Consider the following 13,271-nt stretch of genomic DNA (forward strand, 5'->3'; position numbering starts at 1 on the left):
GATTTTGGGATACTTGGTATGCCCTTCACCCATTAGAGAACCTGTCTTTGAAAACAGTTCTAAGAGAGAACTTGGCTTATTCCTCAAGATTCATGTTTTTACACCTCTGAATATTCATTCATGTACTATGTCTTGTTGGTTGGAATTCAATGCAAATCAGAACTTTTTATAAATATCTTACAAGGAATTAATCTGTATGTACATTGGTATAAGTCCTTACCTTCGCAGATTCTCTTCTTACTCAGACCAAAGGACAGAAGCTCTCACTTGCAGAATTTGAAAGTAATGCCTATTTGGTGGAGAAAGTATTAATTTAAGAATCATTTTGTCTGAAAAACTCAATTTCGTGGTTAAGGGAGAAGAAGAAATAGGCTTCTCATGTGTACAACAAATTATCATTTTAGTTTCTCACACATTTAACAGTCTGTATTTTGTTTTTGTACAGTTATTGCTTAATCATTATTTCCCACTTCACACAAAGACTTCATAGCTAAACATACATCTGCATTTTGAGATAGTTGCTCAAGGACAGAGTTTTTTTGGACTCCATTTACCTAATATTTCTTTAGTGCCCAGAATTTCAAAAAATTGATCTCACAAAGATATCTTCCATATTACTTCAACTATTTTTTTTCCTATCCTGAGTGTAGGAACATGATCTTTAAAGATCTTAAGTGCTGTCAACTTGCAGAGCATAGTATTAGTCTGAAATTATGATGTGAAGCAATAGCAAACTCAAAAATAATAGTATGACTTTAACTCATTTTCTTGTGTGCTTTTTTATGGGTGTGAGTAAAGCCAGGCAGCAGGATGATAAATGTCTTACACTATGATCATCTTCACTTAGTCTGTTCTGTCCTTCTTCAGCTCTTTGACGCAGTTTCAGTTAAATTTTAGTCATTTAACTAAAACAGAATAACAGATTGTATTTCTTTTAAATGGAGATGAAGATTAAAATCCTGTTGTAACTATCTGGAACTGTGTGAAGATACCGTCTTAATACGGCAGTGACTGTAGGATTTCTTATGCAGCTTGATAGGATGGGTGTGAATTGCTTATAGCAGTCCCAGCAACAACACATTTGAATTCCAGAGGTGATAGTTGTTATCTGTTATGAACTAGAAGAGAAGCCCCTAGGTGATTACCAATTAATAAACGTCTTTTAATCTTCAGGTTTTGCTTTTAATCATTTATGTCTTTCTAAAATTATGTAACAAAGAACCTATTTTTTCCTTAAGATTGTATGTATGGTTTGCTGTAAATGATACTTAAATGATACTGTTGTTATTTCCTATGAGCAGGAAACTCTGCAGCATCAGACAGATATGTTACAGCAACAGAACAAAGAAGCTATGGCAGCTTTTAAAAAGCAGGTAGCACAATAAGGCTTTCCAATATGACACCAAGATTTCAGAATATGATGGCATAATTTCAAGTTATCAGTTCGTATTATGATACTTTTGCATGTAAAATTATGGAATATATAGCTCAAAAAAAAAAAAAATCCAGACATACTACATTTGGCAGTTCTTCACAGTAAGCCACTCTTCCTGGGATTTTCTTTCGCAGAAAATCCTAGAGAAGCTTCTTCTAAATCTTTTCTGTTTGTTTGTTGTTCCATTCTCCTCCACCTTCAAAAATGGCATGTCTTTTGCAAATTGTTTCTTACCCCATGGAAAAAGATCTGCAATGTAACTTATCCAGTTCAACGTCTGAAAACATGTTTCAGTCTTTCAAATCAGGGTTGTTTTTATCCATAAATCAATAAATGAGTGTTGAAAAGTTGCAGAGAACAGTCATAAGGACTGAAACTGTTGCACATGGTGATGAATAATTTTATCACTAATGCTGTAATGTGCAATCATATCACACAAATAATAAGCAAGTCTTTTCTTTCCTGAAAAAATAATTTGTGATTCACAAGCTTACTGCTATTGTAGGACTATGCATATAGATATATATTTTAAAATTATGTATATTACCCTGCAAAGTATAACTATGTTGCCTTGTCAAGCTGCATGAATAAATCCTAACTGCTATATTGATTTGTTCCCACTTTTTATGCCACCGAATCAAGTTACAAGCAAGGATGTTTGCCATGGAAGAAGAAAAGGTACTGTATATTAGAATTTATTTTTCATCTGGTGAAGCACGTAAGCAAGTGATTATGTGATGTAATTTGTCAAACACGTTCTAGGTATAAATTATATTACAGTTCAAGTATTTTTCTTCCTGTGGCTTTTACTAAAGCCATTTGTATATAAAATATAAACTACGGTTACTTGTGAACCATTGTTATTCCTTCTTTATAACCTGTAGAACTTTAATTATTTAAGATTTTTTTTTAGATTTTAGATTTAGATTTTTTTAGATTTTAGATTTAGATTTTAGATTTTAGAATTTAGATTTTTTTAAGAAATCATTTAAAAATCTGCTTATGTTAACAATTCTTTGAAGAATAAATGTTCTTTGCTATCTCTATGTTGAAGTTATACAAAAAACTTTCTTTATTTTGAGGTCTTGGGGTACTGTCATAAGCTTTTTTTACATGCTAGTTAACCAAAAATAACTCTAACTGGTTTGGTAAAAACAGATTATAATAGGGTTTTTATTGGTTTACCTGGGGTGGTTTAAGATATTAAGACTGAATTTGTTTGTTTCTTTGTTTTTTTAACCACATGAGGCTTTTATACCAAACTGTGCGCCTGCCTCTTTGCTTGAATAAGGGATTTGCATTTGCTGTATTAGAGGCCTCTTTCAAAAAGTCAAGCTGTTGAATGTCTATATATGGGCTCTTAATTAAGACTGGATGAGTATGCTATATATATTTCATAAGGACTTGCACAGAAAATTGTAAATAGATGAATATGTTTGAAAATATATTAAAGTAAAATACGTTGTTTGCATTTATAGCATCTGGCTTAGCTATTGTCTTACTCACATTTAAAGATTTTTCCTTGTTAAGACATGCTGCTTGTCTATGCCTACCATGTAATAGTCCCTGATGTGTATTTCCAGTGACAGCTACTGATTCAGAGTTGAATTATGTACTGATTTTTTTAAAAACTTTAAATACTTCCATTGAATCCAATGATGCTTTCAGTACTTCATACCAAAGTAACTGAAATAATAAATCTAGCTGTAATGGTTCAGGACAGAATTTGAATACTAACAATAACTTTTGCCCAATTTACACTACATGTACCTTTAATAAGTCATTCTTATTCATCAAGGTGGTTTCAGGAAATTGCACTGCCAGCACTGTTTGACACAAGTGGAACACCCAAGGATGGGTGAATGGATGTGATGTTTCTACAGGTGTACTCTGTTACCTAGATTACACTTTCCATTATATTGATTGCTACCTGAGATTCTTACCTAATTCAATTGCATTTAAGTTCTTTAAATTGTTCATCTGTGTGCATGTAATTTTTTTGATCTTGCCTTTGTCAGGCTTCTCCCCAAGAACAGAAAAATCTAAAACTTATCGACTGGTCATAAGTGGTAAAAATATATTGTCACATCTTCACTCTTTTCTTTATAGCAATATGTACATGCATTCAGCTAAATGTTTGTGTGCGTGTGTGTGTATATATATATATATATAAAAACATTTAGTTGAATTTTACCTGTTTTTGCATTTGTAAATTGTTCTGTCATAGCAGAGTAGTATTATTTTCATAATATTCTTGTTGATAAGATTCTATTGTAAATGCATTTATTCTGCCCAAATCCTGAAGCACAGATTTTGTTTTGAAAGGGAAAATACCAACTTGCTGTGAAAACAAAAGAAAAAGAAATTGATGGGCTGAAAGAAACACTTAAAACGTTACAGGTAAAATGTTATTTTTGTTAAATAAAGTTCCTTGGTATTCAAGTGTTGTTTTTGCATCACAATAACCTGACCAACTATTTTTAAGAGGGTCTTTATGGCAGTCTCTTTTCAACTTTCTAGTACCCTTACACACCACTTTCTAACACTGAGTTTCTGTTCTGGTCCTCAGCTTCAAGCCCACTTTCAGTTAACTTTCCAGCTAAAATTCTTTTCTTCCGTAAGAACTTTCTAACACCATTTGGATTTTTCAGTTTTTAATGTGATTTCTTTTTTCTTCTCGTGTCCATAGTCTTTCTTTGTGTCCTTCTCTGGAGCCTTTTCACTTGTCTGGAAACTCTGGTTTTGGATTCCTAAACAAAAAAAGTATTCACACTGTGGACCTCCAACTCACAAAGCTACCTGTCTTTTGTATTAGTTTCCCTGACTGTGTCACTGGGAGGTTTCTACATTTTTTTTTCCACTTAATCCATGGCTTTACAATGTCTGTCAGTAGAAGTAAAATTCTGTCAGATAAACCCACAAGTTATTCTGGTGCTTCCTTCTGTTATTTCTGTTTTGTATTTTATTTTGTTATAAGGTTGCGTTTCGTATTGTAGCTCTATTTTTTTGGTTATTTGAAATAAAGCAAAACCTCTGGGTTATATTTTTCAAGAAAGTTCATACCTCCTCCCCATCTCCCTCCTCAAAAAGTCTGAAACTTCTGAATTTGGAATTTGTAACAACTCAATTTAGGATATAGCTTTGATCGCTGCTGCTTTTCATACATTATTTCACATTACCTCTTTATGATCAAAAAGGCTGATGTTGGTATAGTTTTATTTCTTTAATTTTTCCTTTAGATTCTTTAATTGGAATTAAAATGGAAAAGGTAAATCACAAACACTAATTACAAATTCATAGATGGTAAGATAGATTTCAGTTGTCAACTTGGTTTATAAATCAGAGGCAAGTTGGATAAGTAAAGACTGCAGTACCAATTTGTGAATTTGGATGGGTGTGTGCCTTGCAAGGGGTGATAACACCACCTTTAGCATCTGGGCTTGTCAGCCAGTTGGCACTCCTACAAACAAGTCATCTTCAGTAGGTTGTTACCGCCATCAAGGTGGAAGTGGTTTCGTCATGAGAGAAGCTTAAGACCTTGAAGATGCTGTTGGTGCAGCCACATGGTATTATTTGTGGGTATGTAGAAACCCAGATTCAGTCTTAGGAAAAAAAAAGTTCATGTTTTCCACGGAATTATGGTATTTATGAAAATCAAAGATAAAAATCAAAATCTTGGATGTTTATGGCTGAATTATGTGGAAGTTTTAATGTGAACTTTCCTTTTCAAATTTACAAGTATTTTTTATAGTTTCCAGGACAGTGAAATCCTAAATTTAGAACTTGACACTTATTCTGTTTGTAGGTAAACATAAAAAAGTAACTTTACACTTGCTAAGGGTTGCTCAGATTTCTGCATCTGAATGAATCTCCAAATTAGAGACATCTTTTTGATTTGTTTTTCATGTCGAATGGATAGTCTAGTTCTGCAGTATACTCTAAAGAAGAAATGATAATCCCAATCCGCCCAGTCCCAGATAGTGTTTGGGCATGTGCTAGAAGCACTTCAATGAGAGCCTTGGTTATGAGAACTGAAGTGTTCCTTTAGTGAGTTGTAAATATATCCATTAAGTGATCTGGTAAGCATTGACAAATGAGATATAGTTGGAGAAAATCGGAAGTCAACTGTTGTCAAAGGAAGGTTTACCTCTTAAGATCCGGAGACATTATATTTATTTGCTTCCACTACAAGCATGGTGATTAAAATTGTTTTAGATATTTTAATCATAGAATAGAATCATTAAGGTTGGAAAAGACCTTCAAGATCATCTGGTCTAACCGTCCACCTACTACCAATGTCACCCACTAAACCATGTCCCTAAGCACCACGTCCAACCTTTCCTTAAACACCCCAGGGGACGGTGATGCCACCAACTCCCTGGGCAACCCGTTCCAACGCCTGACTACTCTTTCTGAGAAGAAGTGTCTCCTCATTTCCAACTTAAACCTCCCCTGACACAACTTGAGGCCATTCCCTCTTGTCCTATTGCTAGTTATCTGCTAGAAGAGGCCGACCCCCAGCTCCCCACAATTTCCGTTCTGATAGTTGCAGCAACAAGGCCTCCCCTGAGCCGCCTCTTCTCCAGACAAATAACTCGAGCTCCCTCAGCCGTTCCTCATAAAACTTGTGTTCCAGGCCCACAACCAGCTTCGTAGCCCTTCTCTGGACATGCTCCAGGGCCTCCATGTCCTTCCAGTGAGGGGCCCAAAACTGAGCACAGTACTCGAGGTGCGGCCTAATACTCAAGGTGCGGCCTAGTTAAAAGAGAATTAGTGTTACTGTAAATACCATGTTAATAACATTTGATGTTCTGCAGGATATTCACTACTTTATATTTTTTCTTTATTACAATGGGCATTAATTATTTTGCAATAAGTTTGGTTCTTATTAACAGTCTTTTATAATAGATCGAGTGTTCCATTGCCGCCTTCAAACCTTGATATAGCATAGATGAAGTAGAGCAGTGAAAGATTTCGCTGGCTTTTCTGTTTTCAGTTTTTCTTAGTAAAATTTATCATTGTCTATTGTACAGTCGAGAGTACAGATCAAACATTTTTTGTAACAGTATAGTTCAGATCTAGAGAATTCTGCTGTGGCTTGAGGAAGTGGGAGGCCACAATGAACCAGTGGACCCAGAGAAACTGTTTGGAAATCAGGCTAAAATATGACTGAGCGGTTTTCAATTAAGTTCTGTAGTCCTTTATCTAAACAGTCAGAATACTACCTTAAAAATGATTGCTCTCTAGACTTAGGGCTTTTTGTTTTTTTTTTTTTTTTAGAAATACTTGCTATGTAGGATTTACACATACTGAATTCATTGATGCTTCCTTAATTATTTACAAGTCAATGTCTTAGGATGTTAAAGGAAAAATTAAAATAGCCACAGCTTTAGTCTCAAGTATTATAAAAATCAAAATTCTACTGTTGGTGGTGTATGAAAAGAAGTGTTAATGACTTCAAATGTCAGCTTTTGTTATTAAAGCATGCAAGATGGGTACAATATATCTTTGTATACCACCATTGGACTATCTACTTTTTTTTCCCCAGCAGGGGATAAACTTTATTCCTAAGTCTGTTTTCTTCTCTGTTTATTTCAAAGGGTTAAGTTTATAGAATGTAGTCCCTTTAAATATTATGATACCTGACAGTGAACACAGGTATTTATGTATTTTTCAAAATTCCTGTAGCTGCAAATCAATGTAAAGCATTTTCTCTAGAACATAAAGATGATGTTAAGTGACTCTTACAGTAAAATAGTGTAACCATTCGTTTGAAAACAGTGTTACTATATTGGATTGAAATAAGTGCAATTAAATCTTAGGTATAAGAATATTTAAATATCTGCAGTTTGTCTTCAGGAAAAAAAAGGTAACTGCAGTTCAATTGATAGCTCTTTTTCATTTTACAGATTTCAAAATATACTTTACAAAAGAAACTGAATGAAATGGTAAGAAATTAATAAAAGTAACAGTAAGCTTTTATGAAAAGAGAATGTCAGTTTATATAATGTCAATCCTAGCTATCTCTAATACTTAAATGATGGATGGATAACTATAAGTAATCGAGAGGTAATATCACCTTTGAATCTGAAAAAGTTTTCTCTCTAAAGTAACATTCTCAGTTTCTTATGTTGCTGTTTAAATCATTTGGATTTTTTCTCCATCAATAAAAATAATTGGCTCTTGTTACAGAACAGACTGAAAATTATTTTTTCATGGTCTGATATGAAAAATGTAATTATAGTACCCATATACTTGTAGGATCTAGCATATTCATCCCAAAGTAGTTGTAGAGGATTCTGGACAGCTTTTTGCTTTTGTTTTGTTGTTTGAGAAAAACTGATCATGGATTTTCTCACTCTTTCACCACTCTTTTCAGAATTACTTCTCAACATCAGTTCCCCTGACCAGTTTAGATTTCATCCAGTCCAGCTTACTCCCTTTGACACAGAGAATAAATTTGTATGGAGTGACAGCTTAGTCGCTCTGAACCCTGTTGTCTGTTTTGGGAAGTGAAAGAATGAGCTGCAGAAACATTGCTAAGCTTGATTGAATAAATGCTGTGAAAATTCTGCTGCTGCTCAACTGGAAAGAATAAAGATAATATTGTCAGACCATTATAAACTGTGATCTTAATTAAGAAGCTCAAAAAACTAGGGTCCAGTTTAGCTTTAAGTACCATGACATTTGTACTGAAAGTCATCTTCAACGCTACAGTGGTTTTACACAAAATATGGTGAAATTGAATAATGTGCCCTCTGACCTGGGAGATAAGGCTACAAGTTAAAGATCAAAGGCAACATAAAATGTGTTTTTGTCTTACTTCACTTTTAACTTACATTTATTCTTAAAATGCATCTGATCTAAAAGGGTGCTTAAAATATACAAAATTATTGAACTTATATTTAGATCATTTCACATACTACCTTTCATTAATAATCTGCAAGTTCAGTCTTCCATATGAATGAGAGTGTTTAAGCAGCACAGTTCCATTTCTAGCTTGTAGAAAAGGTGCTATGATTTAAATAAATATCTTCCATTTGTATATTTATAATATTTTGTCAACAAATGATTATTTGAATATTTGAAAACATTGGGGTACTGTGCCCTTGATACAGAGTGTGGTTATTGAAAATGCTGTTGAGTTTGGGACTAAATATTAGAAGTCCTCTTTTGCATGTAGTACCAAATGTAACATGTATGGCCTGGCCATACATGTAGAAGATGTAGAAACAAAAACAAGCAAAAAACCACAAAAGTTAAGTAGAAACTAATTCTTTCCTACAACCATATGCAGTAGCGGGCTAATAAAGTTTTAGACTGGGTCAGTTTGTGTTGACTGGGTCATGATGTGTTTAAGGGAACAAAAGACCATGTAGAGTCTTAGTTATCACAAATGGCAAGATATTCTGAAGTAGAATGGATTTCTGAGACCTATTTACATATAAATTTGAAGTTTGTTAGATATTTAGTTTATATCTGGAACCTTAGAAACTCTGCCAATTAGTAAAGTAGCTTTTGTATGTGTTGGGAATTGATGTACCACTTAATATCAGTTTTGTTCCTTTCAGTTCTGTTCTTTTAATCTAAAACTTTGAAGGTCTATATATTGCATATTATTTTAGCATGCTATCCAGTTAAAGTTATGTGAAAACTATAGTGCTGATATCGTGTATATGATGACATGCTAGAATTTTGAAATAGCAGAATTTTGTTTCTCCTCTATATAGCCTTTCAACATAAAACAAAGAATTTTTCTTCCATCTTTTTTGTTTGTTTGTTTATGCAATAACAGTACTGATTATTATGTGTGGTATAGTTGCTTTGTACCTCACTGCATACGGATACAGTCATGAGGCTGCAGGGTTATTCTGTCAGACAACTAGCTTTGTTGTAATCAACTTGATTGTGGCTTCAGTATTGCATTCTTTTCTTGCTGCTGAAATAAAGGAGTATCTAGAGGAAAATGGTCTTGGGTCAGGTCTTTGTTCCTTCCTTCACTACTTTCCTCACAGGTGATAAATTGTAGAATGCTAAAACTCAGAGTGTAGAATAAAAGTGGATGTAGAGTAGAAAAATAAGTAAACTTTTCATCTATTCATGCCTTCCCTTTTTAAGTTGCACTGGCTGATCCTGGGTATGTCTGAGAAAGTATTTAGAGTTACTTCTCAGCTGAACTTTTACTTGTAGTGCCTAATCCTTAAACATACATCATGGTGCTAAAATGTAAAAGGCGAGCAAGACTAAGGCTAGTGTTGGCTGGGTCAAAGACCAAAGGGGGAGATGTCACTGTTTATAAGGTGTCACTTGACAGCGACACTCACTGTGTCAATATCGATGAGTAAAGTAGATGGGATGAATACTTCTGTGAATGACCGGTAATTAATCTAGTTTCACTTGCTGACTATATTGGTAAATGAAATCTTTGAGAGACCATTTAGCGAAGCTGAATTCAGGCGATATGAAATGGCCTAGGTTCATTAAACTCTACTACTCTTCAAAAGAGGGAAGCTGCATCCAAATAACCCAGATTGTTCTCAGTAGGCAGTCTCCTGAACTGTGCCCAGGCCCTGTTTGAGTGCTCTGGCTTAGGCCAAATACGTCAGGGATCTCCTAACAACCCAGCAGTATAGGCATTTCCTGAGATTTTCCCTGCCACCACTTAGTTCTCTAATATAGAGGTAGTTACCAAACAAAAAATGTGTCCTTGTAAAACAGGATATAACATTCTTATCCTGGATTATTAAGAACAACCCAACTTTTAAAATGGCATTTATTTCCTTTCCAAATATTTTAGAAATTTGCCTGTAATTACACTGTGTTGTCTAAAAATAGTGAGAAAGGAGTAGTACAGTATAAACTGAAAATAATGACTTTAAGTAGAAAAATGGTGGGAACTAGAGAACTAGTGTGGAAACACTTTTCCTGTTTTGAAGATTTAGAGTTGATAGCCCTCTGCATAATTTTCACATGATCTTGCCTGTAGTCTTTGTTCCATAACAACCCCTTTGTTCCTCTGACACTTTCACCTCCCAATTACCACCTTTTGATTCGCTGAGTAACTCTGACTAGTGACTCAATTTCCAGAATATTTTTGAGATATGAGCAATTCCCTCTTTGTCTTCCTCCTGTCACCTACCTGACCCTGAGCTATTTCTCTGGTCTAGTTCCACCAAGAAATGATTGTGCCTCAACAAGCCATATGGCCACAATCAGTTCCACTCCCCATCCCAGCTTATCTTTATTACTGGTGGAAGGCAGGGCAATAATTTCTGTTCATGCAGTATCAGACGTTAGGAAGGAGAACCGAGATTCTGTGGGTCTTGCTCCAACACCAGGGTCAGACCCTCCCTATCCTGTAGAGTCTCTTGGTGTTTCTTTATTGTCTTCTATGGAAGAATGTTTTAAGACCTTTTCATTGTGAGCAGAAGATCCACATATCCAGGGAAAGATGTCAGAAGGCAAACCAAACTGCTTTTATTTTCCTGTGCGCTAAGGATGGAGAGCAGCTTGCCATCAATTATGTTTAGACAAGTGGTAAACTCTTAATAGAACTCTTTTGAGGATATAGCAAGCCAATTCCTTTTCTCATTGGAAAGAGCCTTGGGAAATAAGAAAGCATATTTCTACCTTTTCTAATGGGGAGAAAGGAGTAATGCTGTCCTGCTGACTTAAGAAAGATTAAGAAAGAAATTGTGACGACACCAAGAAAAAAAATAAAAACAAAAGGTAAAAACTCAAATCTAGCCACAAGCTGTTCAAGTCTCATGTTAGTGATGCTCCCTTATTTATCAGTCTCTTAGAATAAATACGCCTGAATTATTATCAGGAAAAACAAATATAGATTTTCCTTTATTGTATAAAGCCCACATTCTCATTTTAGTGAAGTACATTTTTTTATTTTTATTTTTTAAAGCTTACTTTTCATTAGGAAAAAGAGAAAGTACATGAAAATTCACAGCCTAAATTCCTTGCGGTGATTCTGTAAGTGGTGGTGTTTCTTTACCAGTGCTTCCATTATGAGTTTCCATTTGCTGTAGTGTGTTTAATTTCATACCTTATAAAACATGAGAAATTTGTATTGTATATCCTGTTTTGCTAGCCTTATGTTGGTCATTTCTTTTGATTACTATCAGCTTTTATTATCCTCTGATGCTTGGACATGTATTGCATTTGTTACTGTATGGGAAGGGAGCCTTACAGAAGCCAAACAGCTTGGGCCGGATTCATCCTTGTGAAACTTGAATTTACACAAAAGAATTAATTTGGCCCAATTCATTTTAGTTGCTCTACTATATTTTAGAAATAGACTAGATGTCTAAATAGGTATATTTTAAGAGAAAGTAATTTAACCTACTTTCCTTTCAGAGAAAATGAATTGAAAAATTGTCTAAATAGTACCTACAAAGCTATTAAGAAAAATACTATACAAAAATACTAAAATATTAAAGAGGAACACAAAAAAAACTGTATATGAAAGGATAAAAAAAAAAGGTGGTGTATGCCACTGAATATAGGTTCATGGGAATATATACTTTCAACAAAGGAAAACTTAGGAACAGGATTTGAAAGCAGTTAATTGAGTTCTGCATGCATTTACTTGAAAGTTCTCCCAAATCTAAGGGACTGCATGTGAAAATAAATTGAAGTGCCTGTTTGATAAGCTAACACACAGGTGAAGGTTTTTGGAATGAGGTGTTATCTGGAGGTGGGAACTGATTGTCAGATATGAAATAGATAACTAAGCTATTCTGAAAATGATTTTGCATTTATGCCATTATGTTAAGCATTTGGAGAGTTGATTTATACATGCTAGTGGGCACCATTAAGCAGTGGCTTCATTTGTTTCCAACAGGATCAGAAATTACAGTTGCACTTAACAGCAAGAGAGGAGCATCATAAGAAACTGAATGAAGTTGAGAGGTGTTATGCCACTATTGTATGTCAGTTTGGCATTGTTAAAGGTGTTCATGGACAATTAGAACACAGTGGTACGTATGGCTTAAATGTCCTCCAGCATTTATTTTTTGCTTTATTTTTGGCCAGACTGAGTTTGAGATGTGTGACAGAACTCAAAAAATAGTAGCTGCCATGTGTCAAGTATCAAATATACCGGCTGACAATTACTGCATCTCAGTAGCTTCTTCAGCATTTCTTTGTGTGACAGTGCCAGGTTAAGCAGCACAGCCCCTGTACCTATTCTGCTCTTTGCTGTTATACCACTACAGCTGTGTGTGTGACCATACGGTAAACTACGCTGAGGAAAAGATTTGTGTTCAAAAACAAGCCAGTAGCAGACTCAGCCCTTCAAAAAAAATGTATGTATATATGCTTAATTTGGATCACCTTCCTCTTGCCATTAAGCAGACATCCACATAAACAGTGGTACCAGCTCAAATGAGGGGATGAAAGTAAAGGAATTAGCAGATAATGAAAAATGAATGTCATTTGAACTAGCTTTAATGTTGGGAAATGGACAGAAAATATTAATGAATTATAATATTTTGCTGGTTTTATACAGAAATTTAAAATCTTAAAACTACTTCAGTAAATAGAGTGGATGAGTAACTTCATAGAGTTATTGTTACCTAGATCCTGACTATGCGACTATTCAGGCTTCATAAAATCAGTACCTTAAAACCTCTAATGTATTAAACAACAAAATTATTTGTGAATCTATTAATACAAAAATAGCATTCCACATACCCTTTTTTAATATAACTATATATATATTTCATCTGTAAAATAATAAAGCTGATATGCGAAGTATTAAAAAAACAATAATTTAAATGAAGTTTGGTACCTGTTAATTTGAGAGACACATCCTAGTTTTGCA

The 13,271-nt window shown here is 34.4% G+C and overlaps 1 protein-coding gene across 1 annotated transcript in view; it reads left to right on the top strand.

Moving 5' to 3' along the window:
- CCDC73 (coiled-coil domain containing 73) overlaps positions 1-13,271 on the top strand; it is a 55,781-nt gene that overhangs the window by 11,254 nt on the left and 31,256 nt on the right. The window contains 5 exon segments of the mRNA XM_050710808.1: positions 1,302-1,373; positions 2,078-2,113; positions 3,761-3,835; positions 7,345-7,383; positions 12,291-12,426. Of these exon segments, the coding sequence (XP_050566765.1) occupies positions 1,302-1,373; positions 2,078-2,113; positions 3,761-3,835; positions 7,345-7,383; positions 12,291-12,426 (358 nt within the window).

Source organism: Cygnus atratus, chromosome 5 (genome assembly GCF_013377495.2).
Source record: "Cygnus atratus isolate AKBS03 ecotype Queensland, Australia chromosome 5, CAtr_DNAZoo_HiC_assembly, whole genome shotgun sequence".
Lineage (NCBI taxonomy): Eukaryota > Metazoa > Chordata > Aves > Anseriformes > Anatidae > Cygnus > Cygnus atratus.